Below are 20560 nucleotides of genomic sequence, written 5' to 3' on the forward strand. Positions count from 1 at the left end.
TCACTAAATCTCGTCTCTGTAGTATTTCTGCTTGTAAAGAAGTCCAACAGGGAGAGAGAGACCCGGTATCTGTATTAGAGAAGGTTCTGGTGGTCACCTGCAGGCTTTCTGGGGTCAGATGTCGGGGCGGGGTCACCTGCTGCATCTGGAACATGGAAAAGTGGGAGAGTTCACTCCGGTACTCGTTTGTTTCAGAAGGTCATAACCCAAGATGCAGAGACAGGGAGTCCTAACTCCACCACCAGAACCAGAATCTGACCAGGGAGAAACCTGCAAGCCTTTTTCCTGCCATTGCCAGATCTTTACAGCAGCAGTCGGGGTTCAACAAGTGTAACAAGGATCCAAGCGTCTGGACATGGAGGTAACGACACCTTTGAAAACCATCTTACCTTTCAACAGAACTGAGTCTGCGTCTGTGGCCTGAGACAGCGGTGGGACGGGATCTGTTTGGAATAGCATTCAGTTCAACGTCAGAGAAAATATCAGAGCTAGACTTTAAAAAGTGTAAATAAATTCAATCAAGAGATCTTTGGCTTCCAAAATATTCATGAACAGCAGCTGGAGGTTTTATCCTCTAACCCGGCGGCTTCGGGACCCGGCATCAACCCCTGAAGACAAACCCAACCCGGGAACATGTTCTCTGTACGGACCAAGTCCTAAAGGAGGTCTAGTACTGGTTGCTATTAAGGAGGCTTAGTTTAGACCAGGGGTCGGCAACCCAAAATGTTGAAAGAGCCTGATTGGACCAAAAATACAAAAAACAAATATGTCTGGAGCCGCAAAAAGTGAAAAGTCTTGTATAAGCCTTAGAATGAAGGCAAATGGCGAAAGGCAAAATGTCGAGAAAAAAGTCGAAATGTCGAGATTAATGTTGAAGTACAATCTCGAGAAAAAAGTGGAAAAAGTGGAAATGTCGAGAAAAGTCGAAATTTCAAGAAAAAAGTCGAAATGTCGAGATTAATGTTGAAGTACTATCTCGAGAAAAAAGTCGAAATGTTGAGAAAAAAGTCAAAATTTCGGAGAAAAAAGTTAAAATGTCAAGATTAAAAAAGGAAAAAGGAAGAAAAAAAGGAAAAAAGAAAAAAGAAAAAAAGGAAAAAAAGAAAAAAATAAGAAGAAAAGAGAAAAAAAGGAAGAAAAAAAAAAGGAAAAAGAAGCTCAAACATTTTTGAAAAAGCTCCAGGAGCCACTAGGGCCGCATGCGGCTCTAGAGCCGCGGGTTGCCGACCCCTGGTTTAGACGAAAGGTTGTTGCTTTGCATGTTTGCATATACGAAAACAACAAACCGAACTGCTCACATCCAAAACACATTAGCACAAACTAGCCACAGTCGAAAACTTGGCTTCTCCAATCAGAAACACCTGTGTTTGGGTTTCCCCAGGTTAAATAACCCAGCTGACCTGGAATCAGCTGAGCCACACAGCAAACACCGCCCCCTAGTGGCATGGAGCAGAATTACATGAAATACTACAAAATGAATATTGTCAATGGCTCCTACGTTCTCGACTTTATTTCACGATGAGACAGTTTAAACCTCAGGTTGTACAGAGCTTTCTTTAACAAATAAAGAAATTAAAAGTGCCAACAACTGAGAGGCAGCTTTACCGGGGGCAAAGACCCGCGACCCCCCAGTGGAGAATCCCTTCTCTGAACGATCATTATTTACTGGTTAAACTGCTGATGGCCTTGCAGCAGGAACCTTTGCAGTAAAAGTATGTAAAAGACTCAGTGAAAGGCGTCTGACCGGTGCAGTTGGGGATCCCCTGGAGGACGGTGGTGCTGCTGACGGGTTTGCCGTCGGGCGTGGAGCACCAGCAGTATCCCGCCTGGCTGTGGCACTGCAACGGCAGGAAGTTTCCCTCGGGGCTGCACTCGGGCACGAAGACGCTGCCGCTGCTGCGCGCTCTGGCCTCCAGGCCCTGAGCTCTGGCCAGCTGGCACTTTGTGAGCGTCGGATCTAGAAAGTTTGTAAAAAAGGTTACCGCAGGAAACGAAAATGTTTGTCAGCAGAGACGTCGTTGTGTTGCACGTGTGGACTTATGTTATAAAACCCCACAGGGTTGAACTGAAAGAGCATTTTTATCTCTGCATGTTCTCACGGGTCGGATAAAGTGAAATGTGGCGTGCAAAACTTCACCGATTTCGTCCTTTTTAAGGAATTTCGTAAAAATCCTGAGCCAAGGTCAATCAAACGAGCAGGCCTCGTCCGCTAATGACGCTGCAGGACAGTTTAAATCAAATAAAACCATGCTGCGCTCAACTCATACTTGGAAGTCGAGAAACTTTACATGCAAGGCAAGGCAAGTTTATTTGTATAGCACAATTCAACACAAGGTAATTCAAAGTGCTTTACATAAACATTAAAAGCGGCAAGACACAATTAAACAGTAAATAACAAATAAAATGAAATAAAAGAAAAAGAGGTAAAATAATAAAAAGCACAAGTTGTTAAAAAGTAAGGGCAGTAGAGTACAGCAGGTAAGTATTTAATTTAAGAGTACGCTTCAGGAAACAGTAATGTTTTTAACCCTGAATGCGTAGATTTTTGTAATTCTTTGTAGCTAATTGCATTAAACTGTTTATAATAGCTCTGTCTTATGTGTATTCTTATTACTTCAGATAATTATGTACACATTTTGTTGCAGCCGTTATATACTGTATGTTTGATTATTGATTGTTTGTTGAAGGCTAGGTGGTGTATGGGTGCAAGGGGGAATCTAGGTGAGCTCACGGGTGAAGGTGAGATTGATTGCAGGTGATTGAGACCGGGATGAGCACAGTTTGTGACCGTGTAGCCATGCACACGTTTTTTGATTTTATATTGGAATAAACACTGTTAAAATGCGACAGAAGTCGTGTGTATTTAGTTCACGCGTCCAAACTTTTATATCCCAGTTAGGGCTGTTCGATTTTGCCCAAAAATAAAATCTCGATTTTTTTCTCTCAAAATCCGATTTTCGATTACGATTATTTTGTGAATTGACAAAAGGCAAAGAAATGATTTCAAATATGCTGTTTTTTTATTGAACATTTGCCCCGTTGGGCTTTAAGTGCAAACTTTGCTCTTATTAAACCAAAAATGAATGAATAAAGTGCAAAACTCTGTAAAATAAGTTGAAAAAAAGTTTTAAAAAATATAATAAAATATAAAGTTTTATCTCTGAAAAAAAAAAATCAGCAAACAGCACTTGCAAACATACAGTAAGTTATATTTCCAATTAAATAAAACAAGACATTTTCTAATTAAACTAAACTGGGTCTTTGCATGCTAAATAATAATGCAACCCATGAAGGAGGTAGAGGTGTGTAATGTCAGTCATTACATTTACTATTCACATTTGCAAGTTTTTTGCAAGGAACACGAGCCGGTCTACCGCATCTGGCTTGAGGGATGCCCGGTGGCATGTTACAACGCCCCTTCCTACACTAAAGAGCCTCTCCCATGGGGCACTTGTCGCAGGTATTGAGAGGTATTTCCATCAATCATTAATATGGTATCAATCATTGATATGTGTGCAGACAAGGTTAAAAAAAAAAAATAATAATAATAATTTTTTTTTTTTTTTGAAAAATCGATTTTACGATTTTCACATTTTAACATCGTTCTAATTACATAATCGCGATTACGATTTAAAATCGATTAATCGAACAGCCCTAATCCCAGTATAGCAATCCCTTAGGAACTTTTCAAATAGCAATAGTCATCACACATTTTATGAGTACATGTTTTAAAGACTGCAGACTGTTGGTAAATCAGACATTTTAAAAGGTTCACGTGCTGATTTTGCGGCTGGAACAAGTAGCTGCAGCGCCGCCTACCTGCGCAGTGCGCCCGTGGAGCGAGGCGGAGCAGCGTGTTGATGCACTGCGCCCTCTGGAAGGCGCACAGCGACTTATACAGGCGGCCGTTGCTGCCACAAACAGCTCGGTGGCGCCCCCTCTGGCAGTCCAGGACGCAGCCGCGAAGCCACATGTTCTCGGTGATGAGGAAAGGCTGCAAGCAGACAAGCGTCAACAGTAAATGTTCTGGAGGTTTCTACGTTTTTCTACCCGTCCGCCACAAAGAAGAAGAGAAGGAACAACGCCGAGCACATTTCACAGCAGCTGAGAGAGAAGCAGCGATGGCGCACCTCCACACACCTGCAGTTTTACCTGTCAGGGCTCCAAAACTCGTTAACAGATAAGAGGATTAACTCCACAAATTGAGGGTATAATTCAACATCTTTCCTGCAGAGCGATGCTGAATCTCCGTCTCTGCTGCCAGGAAACCCGAGGAGGGAAGATAAAGGAACGACGGAGGCGATGGAGAGCATTTTTTCTGCTTGGCAGGAAGAGTTTTACAAGGGCTGAGGGAAATGTTTGCCTTTTCTCTCTAAATAAGAGCTTTAGAAAGAAAACAAAATGAGTCACTGCAGCGTAGTTTGAAAAAACTAACCCCCTACACCAAATATCCATGTAACAGTTTGATAACATTATTTATTTATATAAGTAATTAGTAGTAGTAGTACGAGTGTACAAACTTTGCAAAGTAAGAAGTCTAGATTAGCGAAGCACCTCTGCAGAGGCTCTGAGGTGACGCATAAGAAAAACCTTTGGATGGAAAACCAAAAATTTCTGGAACGTCTGTAATCCGACCGGGGGGGAAAACAGGGTTCTCAGGCGATTAAATGACTACGACTGTAAAGAATTCACCTCTAATTTAAAAGAAAGAAAACTAAGATGCCCCCAGGTTTTCAAAGTTGTCCCATTCAAAACGTCATGAGCAGAATGCTAATTGTTTGCCCACCACAGCCAGGCCCGCAGCCAGAGCCAGGACCTTTCTCATGAAAAGGAGATTATGCAGACTTGAATGCAGAGTGGTGCGTCAACCTGTACAGCCACAAACTGAGCACTTCCCACATCTGGTGGTTGTGAGTATGATCTGTCCAGTAACTGCTGAACTACACTAGAAGACAATAGTGATGGCTCTTCAGAACCGTTGGGCCACAGCAGTCCAAGTAAGAACATTGTACCGTGGTTGTTATAAGAACAGTTCGCTTTGTCCCACTCACACAATGATTTGCATGAATGAATGATTTAATAAGAATGAATGATTTAATAAGAGGTTTTCATGGTCTGGGGTACCAAACCTTCCTGCTCAGGTCTTATGAAAATTAAATTTCCATAATATGTCCGCTTTATAGCAGCTCTATGTAGCAATACCACCTCTGACCAGATGGGGACAGCTCCTCATGTGTAAGTTAATGCGTCAGACACTGAGATCTGCGCCTCTAGTAAAGGCTGAAATATTCTTCTGCGTCACACCAACGCAGAGCACACGCCGCAGCCGTGACGCCGTGCTGAACCCTTCAGACTTCTCCGTCACTCCATTTGGTCGCGGTGCAGTACCCCCCGCGACCACTAGTTAGCGATCTTTTTCTGAATGGTTTATCCGACTTTTTCCGGTCATAGTAAATCAAAGAAATAAGGACAACTATTGTGCAAAAAAACAAAACAAAAAAAAATCACATATAAACGAAGAAAAGAGCCCTGGAAGTTCACTACTGCTTCAAACCGGAAACCGGAAATGCTTCGCTTTCAAACGAACCAATCACAGCCCTCTCAGTCTGCGTGTGGTCTGCGTCTCCTCGACGCGTAGTTACAATTTTCGGGAGGTGCACGTCAGTGACGGCGCAGGTGACGGCGTGTCCTCTGCGTCGATCCAAACCACACGCCGTAGGCACGGCGCCATTTTGACGCAGAAGCATAATTCAGCCTTAAGGCAGAAATGATTATTCAATATACTGTTTGGAGGGGAATATGTTAAATGTGTAAAATAAAGTTTTTCAATTTTGAATTTGAATATAATACAGCTAATTTATGTGTCATTAGGGTCGTGGACTTGTGATTGGCAGCTGGCACAGCCAATGACTAGCTGTCATCATTTTTGTAATCGGGCGAGGCCATGACAGGAATATCCATGCATCTATTATCTATAACCGCTTTATCCTTTGCAGGGTCACGGGGGTCTGCTGGAGCCGATCCCAGCTCATTTCAGGTGAGAGGCAGGGGTTACGCCCTGGACAGGTCGCCAGTCCATCGCAGGGCAATTTAGAATCATCAATTAACCTAGCATGCATGTTTTTAGACTGTTGGAGGAAGCCGGAGTACCCACGCAAGCACGGGGAGAACATGCAAACTCCACACAGAAAGACCACACAAAAGCCTGGGAGTCGAACCGGGGACCTTCTTGCTGTGAGGCAACAGTGCTAACCACTAAGCCACCATGCTGCCATGACAGGAATAATAGTTGACTATTCGTTATAGCCTAATAATTATAATCAAAAGATTAGTCACTATCAAAACATATGTTAGCTGTATCTTTAACTTTTAAGGGGAGAAAGTATAATAACAAAAAAATGCAACCGCGTCTCCCTTCATTAACACATTATTGTCACGTTCTCGTTTGTCAACACAGATCTGTTCGCCCCCGTGTGGTCGAAGGTGGAACTGCTACAACGCAGCTTCAAAGAAAGCTTTTTTTTATGAGGATTGTTACCCTCTGAACCCTTTTTTAGAGTCTACAAAGTATTTAACAACGTGTTTCTTATTCCCTTGGCCTAAAACTCAACACATGTGGAATAACTAACCTTTAGACTGCTTTGATTGGAGTTAACAGTGACTCCTGATATCTTCACCTCACAGTGAAGGTCATCGAGTTAGAAGGTTGGACTGGTGTTTAACACGATACATCTTAACTATACAAATATAGAAAAGAGAAAAAGGAGGAGTAAAGGAGCCGAGAGAGCACAATAACGAAGAGAGCGTGATGATGTAAATTGCTCCCAGATGCGGCTCTGGCAGCGCGGGATCACGCACGCCTCTGTGTAAATACACAGATCGGTCACGCCGCCACTCAAGACTCTGGAAACACCTGAGACACACACACACACACACACACACACACACACACACACACACACACACACACACACACACACACACACACACACACACACACACACACACACACACACACACCTCATCACTGGCTCTTTGTGCGGCTCGGGGGCGTGTAAACACGTCGTGTCCGACGCTGTTGACGCGATTCTGCGGTGAATGAGACTTTTGTGCTGCAGGAAGAGTTAATTAAAGTTTGGATCGTGGAGATCGATCAAGTCCAGAGAAGCAGACAGAGATCTTGAGATTCTGAGTCACTGAAATAATTAGTTTTGGTGCTGAATAAGTACTTTTACCAACCAAACGCACCCCGTCCCCTGTTTTCAAGTGCGACTATAAACAGACGCTGCGTCCAAACTCTAGACTTGTAGTCAAGACCAAGACTAGTTCAACTCAAGACCAAAAACAAACCTAGTAATGTCCTGATCCTGCGCGATTGTAGAACATCATCCTGGTTCAGCTAGTTTCCATATGAGCTTGTTTTCAACTGCAGCACAATAACACAGAAGTGGATGATGATGTTGAACTCACTATAAATGTTTTCATCCATCAGCTGAGATCAGATATGTGTGGCGACTGCACTACCGCTATTTCTACAATATTGGAGGATTGACTCCAGTGCTTTTAAGGATTGACACGACTACTAACTAGTCCCAAAGTCCTCTAGCAGAATAACCAGCTCCAACACCCCCCTCCACCTCAGAAAAGGAATGAAAAGTAAATGCTACTGATTCATTTAGAGATGAGACCTGAATTTTAAATATTAAAGATACAATTATGGACTTGAAATGACATTATTTACCATTATAGTAATCAGATTACACCGTATATCAGCATCAATGAAATAGACCTGAGGCTTAATCAATCACAACGATATGCAAATATTATTCATATATTCATTCAAACAAGGCCGTTATAAACACAAAACTGTAATTAAATAGACACACATGGAGATGCACCAAAACATTAAATATAATGCAAAACACAAATAGTTTACAAAACTGTACATAAACAAGACGAAGAACTTCGAAGAAGTTTAGAAGTGAATTTCCCCATTAAGGGAGAAATAAGGGATAATCTTATCTTATCTTATCTTATCTTATCAAACTAGTGTAGTTTCACTTCAAGTCTGTGTCAGAAGAGATCTCCAAACCCACTAAAACCACCATGAAACCTCATAATCAGTTACTTTCTGCACTATTATACAACATAACAGCAGATACCGACGACAACACTGAACTCTGCTCTCCATCTCATCTCCAGTCATTATTATGGTATTAAAGGGTCAGACAAGAGCACCCACACCATTCTGAAGTCTTTTGTGCAACAAAGCTTCTTTATCCACTATTGTTCTTTTTTATGCGAGTTGCGTGATTTTCATTGATTTTATCGACTGGAGGAGCTGTAACACCCGGTGGAAATATGGCCTGGAGAGCAAATCCTGAGGTAAAAGTGTGGAAGTATGTTGTTTTTTAATTTGGTTATTCTTTTTGTTGGACAAGAATATTTAGGTTTTTTAAATTCCTGACATGTTTCCGCGATTCCTTTATCCTTCATCAGAGTCACAAGATTTGACACCAAAAAACCTGAATATTTTTGCCCGACAAAAAGAATCAGCACATTAAATTGTAAAGCCACGGAAAAATGAACTTTATTACATCGTATGATGTTGTTGTTGTTTCACTTTTGTTCATCTGCATTAAACAGTTGAACCTGCTGTGACAACAATTTAATATTTTCTGCTTCGGTGCTGTTCAGGGTGACATCAAACTAATCAAATGCAATTCAATGTTAAAGCATAAATCTAGTGGACCCCTGAACCTGATCAAATACACCAGCTGATCGTAGGACTTTACAGCTAAAAGTTGGTTGAAGACGTCGTTCACATCGACATCAGAGTAAAGTCTAAGTCTCAGAGGAAAATTGGTCAAAGAAATGTGTAGAGCAGCGATGATTCAGGGAGAAAACCTGCTAAAAATGACTCAAGGAGGGAAATATGGAGACACACAAACAGAAATAAGGTATAAATGGATGTACGTAAAGATCCATAAAGCCAAAAACAAGCGTGTGAGAGTGAGACGGAGTGACTGATGACAAGGCGCCAAACTGGCTGCTGTTGGGAAACACAGAAACCCATCTCTGGAGCTTTCTAAGGTGTGATGTTGAGACGGGGAAATATGGTCTCTGATTCTGCTAAACTACTTAACTGCTGCGTCTTACGAGCTAAAACACTTATTGAGGGAAGGTGAGAAGATGGAGATGTGTGCATGAATGTCATCTTCAAGCTACTTCGTAGTAATACCACTGCTGACCACACGGGGGCGCATAGTAGTGCTGTGTTTGAGAAATGACGTTCCGGCACGACTTGTAATACCACTTTAACCCAGTAGAGGCAGTAGATATGCTGCCCCCATGTGTTCAGGTGCTGCTACACATGGTTTTAACAGGAGGAATATTTCATGCATGTAAATTAAAGCAGCACAACGTAACTTTCAGCTTTTGTTGAGTTCGGCGGCTCCTTTGGACAAAATCGGTAGTGCTTTACCAGAAAGAACACTACGTTTCCCATGAGCACCAGCGCGTACTGCCGGAAAACTCCTGTCCCAGTCGCTTGCATTTGTTTTGATGAGAGAAGACGGGACGGACTTTCAAAACTACTTTTCTGTTTCACCAAGTGACAAGACGGTATGCAAAAAAAAGATGTTAAACTGCTGGAAAGAACTGGAATTTACCGGGACACCTTAAACAAGGAAGCCAGGGAGCGGTATATGGAGAAAATAATGATTATTAACGGTTTGGATCCATATGAAATCCCTAGGACTTACTGGACAACCCACGTCTTAGGCTACCTTGTTTAGGAGTGTTTGGCAGCTGCTTTGGTAAATGTTTGACTCACCATGTGTTTCAATAAATTAGTATAATAGTACAACATACAGTACATCTTTTGTATTACTCTTACTTTTTTGACTGCTCTATTATGCTGAAGAGGCTCCGAGGCGTCAGCAATATTTTTGTTTTCCTTGTGAGATTATTTTTTTCCTCTGTAGCTACAAATAGAGTTAATGTTTTTTCCTCAACAAACTAGTTTTATCTGAAGATTGGGGTTAATCGCACCGCAGAGAGCTGGCCAGCAACTGCGTTTAGCTGGAGAAGTGGGGAATAAAACCCTTGTTTTGATCAGACTCCGGTCGTTATGAGTGTTTGTTTGTGGTTTACTGTGGAAGGTTATGTTTGGTCGTTACAACCGCGATCCAACCGAGCCGACGACTCTTTGTTATCTCAGATACTTGGCCTCCGTGGTTCTGCCTTCAAGCAGGAAAGCGGTGAAAAGTTAAACCATTAGCGATCTTTTCCCCACGTCTGTTGTGTGGAGCTGCTGCAGCCATAACGCAGCAACGGGTTACCAGCTTCTGCGGAGCTCTGTGCTCCAAGCCCCGCCCATTTTCGTCTCGACTACGAATCGGGAAGGAGGGGGAAGTGACGTATGCCGTAAAGCAGTCAAAGCCGTAAAAATGTGTAGTTTTTTAGTGTGGCAGGGTTCCTACCATGCTCCTCAAAGTTACATAGTGCCAGTGAAGGCGATACAGACTCCCTCAGACCATGACAGAGGTTCATTAAACCTGTTGGAAGTTGATGTACCATCACAATGACTCTGGAAATATGATATTAAGGGGGAAAAGTTACATAGTGCTGCTTTAAATTCAACAAATCATTTCAGCTTTTGTCCCCCTGACAAAAATAAATGTGCCTGAGAAATTCAACTTTATGGTCTTGTAGAAAATATTTGTTTTAGGAGAAGTGCCTCGAACTCGGCAGGTAAATCTCCTTCTGCAGAGTAAATCTAATCTCTCTAATTCAAACCGACTGTACAGCGACGATAAAAGCGTCCGATAGGAGGACAGATGGCTTCTGCTGCAGCTGCTGAAAGTGAAGTAAAACTTCACAACAAAGTCTTGGAGACTAATTAAAACAAACTTCAGCTTCACTTCCAGGAGCTGCAGCAGAGTTGAAGGACGTCCGGCTGGCCGGCCTCCACCGGAGCTGCCGTGGGTCACAACAACTGAAAATACAGCTCCATGTCACATTTCCCAGAGACCCACTCAGGGGACACGCCGCTGCCAGTGCTAAGTGTATTTTCCTGTCCAGTAAAGTTTTTCTGAACAAACTCAGACACTTGCAGACTCGTCTGTCCAAATGTTGACGCTTATACTGTACGAAACAACCGTCTTTAGGTGTCGTGTCACTGCAAAAGATCTCCTTTAGTTTAAAAACTGAGCCAGCCGTAACCTGATGTCTGCCGCAGGTGGGAACACAAATTAGTCCCGTGCTTGACAAACATACTCAAAAGATTTGTACCGCAATTTATTTCACGTCTGCAAACACAAAAGCACATCCCCATTTTTAAAGGAGAAATAATAAAGTTTATTAAATTAAATAAAGTTTAATTTAATAAAATTAAAAAGCTACCTCAGAGCTATTTACTGCAGCATATTCAATTAGATGCTTTATTTATCCCCAAAGAGATATTAATTAATTAAAACATTCACAGATACCCTACTCCCTAAAAAGCTGACATCTGGGATCCAAAGCTATTTATTTATTTTATTTTTAGATACTAATTTAGTTCAGGACTTGAAGATTTGGATTCATTTGACCTTTTTCCTTGTCTGTGGTTTTAGGGGTCATAAGAGTGAACATGAACCTCCAGAGATTCACTCACGATGCTGGTGGACTGAATTGACAGAAAAACCTCAACAAACAAACCTCAACCTCCAGTGAAAAAATGACTGCTAGGGTAGTCAAAAAAGTCAACCAACGAACCCGATTCTTGTATAGGATCGCCCCTCTAGTTGGTAGAGACACACTGAAGATTTTGGCAAGGGCACTCATTCAACCTCACTTTGATCATGGAGTTCATGTCTGGTACCGTGACGCCACTAAGGCTCTGAAAACCGAGCTCCAGACAGCTCAAAACAAACTGATAAGGCTTCTGCTCAATCTTCCATCTCGGGCTCACCTAACAGCAAACCATATGCTCAGCGTGGGATGGCTCCTGGTAGCCGACAGAGTACAGTTTCTTGCATTGATTTTGGTGTACAAGATACATTACACCTCCAAAATACCCTTGTACTTGTCTAAATACTTTCAAAATGTAAAAGATGTTCACCACCATAACACTAGAGGCAGCTCCACAAATCACTTTCAGCCCAGGGTTAACTCCAAGAAAGGTTCAAATTCGTTTGCATCCTATTCTACCAACATGTGGAATTCCTTACCGACAGCCATAAAAGAGAGCAAATCCCTAATCTCCTTCAAGTCTGCCCTAAAAAGCACCTACAGGAGGCTGCTACTCGTAACTGGGAATAATCAAAGCCTCTACTGCACATCCCGCTGTTCCTTCTGACTATTGTTTTGTTGTTTTTGTTTTGTTTTTCTGCTTTTGTTTTGTATTACCTAGCTTATTCTATTTGTCTCATCACCTTTTTAGTCTCTCTCGGTGCAAAATAACAGTAATTCCCCCCTTTTCTTTTTTTTTTTACAATCTTCCCTACAAAGTACTGCTTCTTACCTGTATGTCATTAAATGTTATATGAGTTAAAAAAAAAAGAAGGTCTCCAATGTAAACAAGTGTAATGCTTTCTTGGAATAATGCCTTTTAGTTGACTTTGTATCAGCCAATCTGTACTGTCATGAAACTGTACCTGATCCTATGCAATTCTTCTAATAAATTCTTCAATCAATCAATCAATCAAACCGTCCAGCAGGGGGCGCTGCAACAGGCGCGTCTCCGTTACTGCTGATTTTTGAAAAGCTGAAAGTGAAATTAATTAGTCTGAGGTCATTTTATCCAACTATCATGAACATTTGGCCCAATTCTCTCCAGACAAAGCTGTTAGATTAATTCTGATTTGATCCGTTTCACGTCAATCAAAATGTGTAAGTGTGATGTGAAATTCAACTTTTTATCCTGCATCTTCAGATGGAAGCAAACTTAAAGCTCGGAAGAGACCATCATTGTGATATTTATTGGAATCGATCAGGTTTTCTGTATTTCATCCCCAGGTGATGTAAGGAGATCTAAAGAGCCGACGGGGTGACGTCATTAAAACAATTTTAAACGTGAATTTGCCCGGACCCCGATGAAAACTAATTTCTCCGTACGCTTGCTTGATGGCATGTCATTTAACTGTTTTACAGGGGAATAAAAAAATAACAACAGTTAATCCAAGAACACGTAAATCCGAGAGGCTCAGCCACTTATTTTTCCTTCTCCAGGAAATCAATCCCAGCAAAACTATTTTGAAGGATGTCTGAATTTTTTAAAACGGACCCTGAGGGGAGAGGAGTGTTTTAGGATCTATAAACAAAAAATTTATTGTGGAAACTTTTCTCCATCGGTGGCGTCCAAAGGGATCATAGCGCGTTAACCCAACACTGTAAATCAGAATCCAGTAAAGTTTCACGAACCCGTGAATCCACAGACGGGAGTGATGCGAACCAGCTGCAAGAAAACCATTACAGAGCAGCTATGTCACAAATTATATTAAATTAGTCTAAAACGAAAAGAGCTTGCTGTTGGACACTCGTCACCGCCCTCCTCAAAGGTATGGATTTATAAAGCCTTTCCTTTGTTGGCCAGCGCGGTGACGTAGCGGGTCCGAACAAGAAGGTTGTTGGTTCAGATCCCAGCCTGTCTGAGTGGACCTGTCCCGGATCAAGCACACCCTGGAGACCCTTAAATAGGAATACATTGGTATTAAGATAATGACTTTTACTTTATAACCCATATTCATTGAGCATCTCTTAGATCTATAAAGTCTTTTTCCATTTTGCGCACAACCACAGACCCAGGGGTGCAGATCCGATGTCATGATTGGGGGGGACACCAACGTGATTTAAATTTTTTGCCAATATGCAATTCATACCATGCCATAAATTGGTAATGGCTCGCCAAGAAATACTGCACCACCTGTAGCTGATCCACCAATTGTTTATTGAAAAGGCTTCGTTGAAAACAGACGCATACGACCGGGAAGAGGCAGGAAAACAGCGGAGAAGTGAGCCACATGTTGGCTACGGGCAGTTACGAATGTAAACAGAACGTTGACAAAAAGTCATTGTCGAGCCCGTCAAAAATTTTAAAAATATTAATTCAGACTAAAAAAAAAAAAAAATGTATGGAGTAGCAATACTTTCATTCTGTACACCTCAAAATGCACCGTGGATGTATTATTTTTTTAGAAATATATTTTTCATAAATATTCTACATATTCAACCTTTAAGTCTGAAAATACATGTGTTCAATTTTAAATAATTTAGGGTATTTTTATTGGGGGGGACAACTGATGTTTTTCAGAAATTGGGGGGGACATGTCCCCCCCGTCCCCCCCGGGATCTGCACCCATGCACAGACCCCTGAACGCACCAGAGACATTCAGGGGTTCGTGTCTTGCCCAAGGACACTTCAGCATGTGGACTGAAGACCAGCAGTGGAGCCATCTGGAGGGAAGGATATTAGTCCATGGACCAGATATATAGCTACCACTCAAGGTGACAAAACTTGCTTCTAATTTTTGAAAAGATCCATGTCTGTAGATGATATTCTGGTATGATAACCTTCCTGAGTGGCAGCTGTATCATCAGCTCATTAAATCACCCACCGCCTTCAGAAAATTACATTTTAGATGCTGCTGCTTATCCTGGTTTAGACTCATGTACATGATATCTGTCAATGTTTCACAATATTGTCTTTGCATTTTAAAGGGGACTTTTAAAGCATTCATTCATGTGAATCTGAGACATGCCCTGTTCATTTTTATTCTACTTCATTCTTGTTCTATTTGAGATTTCCAACGTCTTGCTGCTCAGTTGTCCTGCAATTGCCCCTCGGGGATGAATAGTTTTCTGAATCTGAATCTTTCTGACCAACATAGAGGTCACTGCAGCTCTTTAAACTATAAACACACATTTTTACACAATTTTCGCCTAAATGATATAGGCTACTATCTTTTATCCATGTGTCATCTAGAAACAACAGACACACAAAATACAAAAACTGGAATACTCACAGGACCATAAGGATTCAGGAAATGACTGTAAATACTATAGGAGAGGAGTCAAGGAGAGGAGGCGAGGACGCATGAGACGCATAGACGCTTTTCTTTCCACTTTTGTTGCACAACTTCGGTATTTTTCTTGATTTTAAGGTCGTTTCATCTCAAAATAGCATTTTTTTTTTGCTTGTTTATATTTTTGTGAGAAAACCTTAACTGAGGATTCATGTTAACAGTTTTAAAGTCTGTAAATAAAGGTTTAGAGTCACCTGTGCGCGCTACACCTGCGGTCGCGTCATGGTCCCCGGGGCCACCGGGGGTTCGGCGGGACTCACCGTTTTGCGGCCGCTCTGGACCGGGACCGACTCCGACAGCAGAACCAGGACCAGGACCAGGACGAGCACGAGCATCGCGCTCGGACCCGAGACCGACGTGAGGGTTAAATAATACATCCATGCGTGAGGACCGTAAACAGCAGCAGCAGCGCGGCGGTCCGGGGCAGGGCGGCGTTTCAGCCTGATTTATGGTTCCGCGTTAAATCGACGCTGCAGGATACGGCGTAGGATACGCGGAGACCTACGCCGTAGGTTCTGCGTTGGTGTAACGCGGAACCATAAATCAGCCTTGAGACCCTCCGCGCTGCGGCGCTCAGCCCATTTCCGCTCCAGTGCTCCAAAAAGTGAAACCAAATGGCGTGCGTGCGTTCATTTATTTGTTTTGCGCATTTTTCTACTTTATAGTCAGTTTTTACATTCAGAGCAGCTTTTTGGGGGGAGAAACCGCAACGTTAATCGACCCACAGCACGAGGTGCTTGACATATACCCCAATAAATAAAAAAAACAATTAAATTAAATAAAAAGAAGCTTTATGTGGCAAAACAAACTCCAAGTCGCTCTATTCTGAGTTGATAATGGTATACATGTAACCAAAAAAAACTAAAGCTAATTATTTGCAGACCATAAAAACCATGCTGCAAAGTGAGAAAACGTTTCATCTTAAAAAAAAAAAGTTTAATCTTACATTTAACATATCTAAAAAACTAAAACAGCAGTATATTATATATAGTTTAAAGGTGCACCAGGAGTCGTTTATGCTTCCACATCAGACTTCTGTGCCATCGCGGGCTTCAGTGCATATTCTGGCACAGAATATGCACTAATATTTGCGCTAGTTTAGCAACCTCAGGTTGTTTATATCTCTGCATTATTTAATTTATAATCTGTATTTACTGTATTTACTATAATACGTTCCGATGCAGCCCTGATTGGATGCCAAACTGCATTTACTTGTGTAATGACAAAGTTGAATCTAATCTAATCTAAACCACTTTCAGTGCAACACCTTATTGTAATTTATAACCTGTCGGTGTAACGGTGAAAAGTGTCACCCTGCACCAATCTCCTCCAGAATGAAACTCTCTTCTGAAATCTTATATTTGTTGTTGAAGCGGAGAAGATGGATCTGGCCCCGGTTAATGGCACCCCTCTGCCGTATCTTGGCCATCTTCTGCCAGCTGATAAATGGAGCCAATTAACTTGTGTAAAAGTGGTCATATTTTCATCCGGCGGCCTCGACGGCAGGTTGGGACGCGCGCCACCTGAACATCTGCACCTCCCGCGCTCCTGGCACGCAGGACGGAACCGCAGCATTATTTCCCCGGAGCCCACGGTAATTCCTCATAAAGCTGGAGCAACCCACAAATGGTCCTGATTCACCATTTAAACGAGAAGGTCTCGCTGCAGGAGCAGCTGGAACAAGTTCATTAATCCCATTATAAAGGGCATTAACGTTGAAGGATGTGCTTCACTGTGATTCAATAAACTGTACTTCTTTTAAAAATACTGGATGTTTTAAATTGATCAAATGTGGCCAAAAAAAAAAAAAAAACCCACAAAAAAGAGGAGAAAGTAGTTTTGCATGTTGGAGTAGAAAGAAAGGTCGAGACAATCGGGGAGTTTTGTAAGGAAACTTTTATGTGATCTTTGTGAAACTCACTCAGACAGAAGGCGTTGCAGTTTCCAGTACAGCAGATAAGGTTTGATATTAAAGAGTACAAAAGAAAAAAGAAAAGAAAACAGTTCCAGAGTTCATTTCTTTCCAACCTCACAGGAGAAAAAAAAAGCAAAAAAAGGAAAAAAAGAAACAAGCTTTTGGTCCAAGACTTTTCTTCTCACTTCCTCCTGCATCCGTCCCCTCCTCCCTTCCTCCCCCGTTAAACAGCAAACATGGAAAAGAAAAACAATTATCCTCCAATTAATTTGAAACCTTCTCAGAGAGGGGACCCGATCGATTCCCTGCGACTCGGAGACCGACCACAGCACGATTGCATAGTTTTTCTTCTTCTTTTCCAACATACTGAATTTAAATTTTCTGCATTTTTCACATCACAGAATGTTTACATATAAACGCTCCAACCTCTCCTCCATCCTTCCTTTCAAACGGGGAAGTTTTCATTCTCTTCAGGGACAAATGAGGGGAGTAAGAGAGAGGGGGAGAGAGGGACAGGACTGTAGCCACCAGCAGGCATCATCCACAGCACAGTTGCCATGGCGACCCGAAATAAAACTGCAGTAAGACCTTTAACTCAGCCAGCCAATCAAACGCCCGCGTGACCCTGATACCTTTCTCTGTTATACGTCAATAAAACAAACTAATGCCGTCTTACCCGTCACGTAAACGCTCCGATTCTGTGGATGACCCCGACGACAGAACGGTAGATAAAGGCTCTGATTACTCCGTCGTCATGGAAACCAGCTCATCCAATGAGTAATTCCCTCGTAATAGTTAGAAAAGAAAGAATTAAAAAATAAAACAAAATAAAACACCTGGAAGCTTCAAACCTATCCACCGCCGAAACTGCTCTGCGTGAGTCGCCGGCTGCTTTTACTGGCTCTTAAATGTCTGACTTTATTAAGTCATTCTTTTTATTTTATCTTTCATAATAAATGTCGCTCTACTTTGCTCACTGGAAAGCCCGCTTGATTTCTCTCAGTGACCGGGACTCTGGGCGCATGTGTGTGTGTATGTGTGTGTCTTAGTTTCTCGCACTGAAAAAGAATTATGTACAGCGCTGAGCCCCGCCCACCTGCTCCAGAAGATAGACGGAAACAAAAAGAGGAATAAAGATGGTAGGAGGGTGAGAGCTGAGGTTAGACGGGTCACCTCACCCAGCAGCGTGGGGGATTATGGGTAAATATTATCTGTGTTTGATTGACACCCCCCTCTAAAAGCCCACACCCGCCCCCCCACCCGCCAAGAGAAAAAAAACTCATCATAAAATAAACAAAATTAGCATAAGTATCAGATTAGCTTGTTTATATGCCCCCCCGCCCCCCGTTTGACCCCGTGAAAGGCAGAGAGGGTGAAGCTGAGGACCCCCGGACCCCGACCCCCCCGGCTGCCCCCGTTCGCCTGAACCGAACTACAGTTCAATCAACAAGCTCAGAGCCCTAAAAATATTCTGGTGGATCTGAACCGGCACGTTTAGGGGCACCGCCCCCCCCACCCCTCTCTGTCCCCCCCACCCGCCCGCCACCCCCCCACCCTCGTCCTCCTCTACAGGTCGCTCTCTCCGTACAGGGCGGTGGAGAAGGACATGTAGTCCAGGGCCCCGGCGACGCCGTCGGGCCCCGCGTACGGCGCCATGCGGGCGATGCAGTACTCCGCCTGGTCGGGGGGGAGCTCCCTCCTCAGCTCCTCGGCCGTGATGAAGTTCTGAGGGAAAAACAGACAAAACTTTTAGTGATGCACCGAAATGAACATTTGTGGCCGAAACCGAAAATAATAATAAACACTTTCCATTTATTTTGACAATTTTTTCACCATTGCATAAATCAAATAAATTTGATTTAGGCATGCTTTTCAAAGAAAAAAATCTTTTACAAAATTACAAGGTAGAAAATATTTATTGAACATAAAAAACTGAACATTTCCCAGCATTATGTTGTTTTGGTTCCACCTCCTGAAGGTAAAATTCTTATGTGGTTACTTTTTGGCTGGCCAACGATTTATGTTTGTGGTGCGCAACCGTTACGGGAGCGGCCAGTCCATTTCCTTATATTACAACACCGTTATTAATTGTTCGGTTTTTTTCCCACTTATTCCACCGAACACCAAAAGTGTTTTTTTTTACCATTTTCGGCCGAACAATTTCGGTTACCGAACAATCGGTGCATCACTAAAAACTTTTCAGCATTAAACTTCATAAACTCAGTCCACTGGGTCCAATCAGGAGTTTGGAAACGTCAAAAGCGACCCAACGCCAGAATCCTCCGTCTGCTCCTTATATTACAACGCAGTTATTAATTGTTCGGTTTTTTTCCCACTTATTCCACCGAACACCAAAAGTGGTTTTTTTGCCATTTTCGGCCGAACAATTTCGGTTACTGAACAATCGGTGCATCACTAAAAACTTTTCAGCATTAAACTTCATAAACTCAGTCCACTGGGTCCAATCAGGAGTTTGGAAACGTCAAAAGCGACCCAACGCCAGAATCCTCCGTCTGCTCCGTTTGGGTCACCTATCTTCACCCAACCTAAAATCCTAAATCCATCAGGGTTGAACCGTCGTCCTGCTTCTTCAGACCAGATTGAAGGTCCAACATCTCAATTATCTCACGGTTGGACTACTGCAACTTCATGTAGGAGTCTCCTAGTCGTCTACAACTGGTGCAAAATGCTGCTGCCGTCTTTTAACCAGCACTAACAGACGTGTGCACGTCACTCCTGTCCTTAACTCCCTTCATCGGCCTCCCGTCCTTTATAGAATTGATTTTAAACTTTTGATTTTTAAAGCTCTTAACGGCCTCGCACCCTCGTATTTATCCAAGCTTCTAACCGTCCGTAACCCCGGTAGAGGGCTGAGGTCGACTGATCAACTGTTGCTGGAGGTGCAAACATAAACTGGGCATTTTTAAATCTAGCTAAAAACCTATTAAAGATGGATTTTAACACCCAGTAGTGTGATTACACTTATCTTAGATTTTGTTGTATTTCATTGTTTTTTTTTGTGTTTTTTATAATCTTTTTATTGGTATTTTTGGGCAATAACAAAATGGTAAAAACACAGATATCAAAAGCCTATTTAATTGTTTTTGATTTTCTTATTTATCTATAACTTAGCTATAGAGCACTTTGGCACACAGAAAGGCTGTTGGAAACTGCTGTATAAATAAAATACATTACATCTCCTTGTCTCAGAACCCTCTACAATCAGTAGTAAACAGACAATAACAAAGATGTGCATTTTCTTTCTATTTTTACCTCAATAATTTATTATTATATTTACCTTCCCCATCCCTCATTCAACGCAATTACACTGTTTTCATCCATACATATCCTACCTGTTTTTGCACTGTATTTATAATATCTCATACCTATTTTTCTTCTTCTGTATATACGGTATATATTTTTTAATGATATATTTTGTACTTTTTTTTTTTATCCATTTCATCTGTACTTTGAAGAAACACCTGATTTAGGTGCACGTTGCCAGGCAACCAGCCAAGCTCAGCATCCGGTTGAGGTCTAGAAGCCATTAATCAAACTTTCCTCTCTCCCTGAACCT

General features: G+C 42.2%; 2 protein-coding genes across 5 annotated transcripts in view; both read right to left on the bottom strand.

The window, feature by feature from the left end:
- LOC133442245 (SPARC-related modular calcium-binding protein 1-like) overlaps positions 1-15455 on the bottom strand; it is a 30514-nt gene extending 15059 nt beyond the window's left edge. Inside the window, exons 1-5 of one of the 2 annotated variants that reach the window (XM_061720203.1) lie at positions 15329-15455; positions 3820-3994; positions 1745-1957; positions 390-443; positions 98-145 (exon numbers count right to left, since the gene is read on the bottom strand). In XM_061720203.1, the coding sequence (XP_061576187.1) occupies positions 98-145; positions 390-443; positions 1745-1957; positions 3820-3994; positions 15329-15445 (607 nt within the window). In that variant the 5' untranslated portion in view covers positions 15446-15455. The remainder of the gene's footprint in view (positions 1-97; positions 146-389; positions 444-1744; positions 1958-3819; positions 3995-15328) is intronic. The other variant, XM_061720204.1, reaches the window with a different exon arrangement.
- A 3057-nt stretch (positions 15456-18512) lies between these two features.
- Positions 18513-20560, bottom strand: part of LOC133441496 (alpha-actinin-4-like) — a 59713-nt gene continuing 57665 nt past the window's right edge. For 2 of the 3 annotated variants that reach the window (XM_061718845.1, XM_061718844.1), the window contains exon 21: positions 18514-18708. In XM_061718845.1, coding sequence (XP_061574829.1) covers positions 18550-18708 — 159 coding nt within the window. In that variant the 3' untranslated portion in view covers positions 18514-18549. Of the gene's footprint in view, positions 18709-20560 lie in introns of all 3 variants that reach the window. The other variant, XM_061718847.1, reaches the window with a different exon arrangement.

This window comes from Cololabis saira, chromosome 4 (assembly GCF_033807715.1).
Source record: "Cololabis saira isolate AMF1-May2022 chromosome 4, fColSai1.1, whole genome shotgun sequence".
NCBI classification, from domain to species: domain Eukaryota; kingdom Metazoa; phylum Chordata; class Actinopteri; order Beloniformes; family Belonidae; genus Cololabis; species Cololabis saira.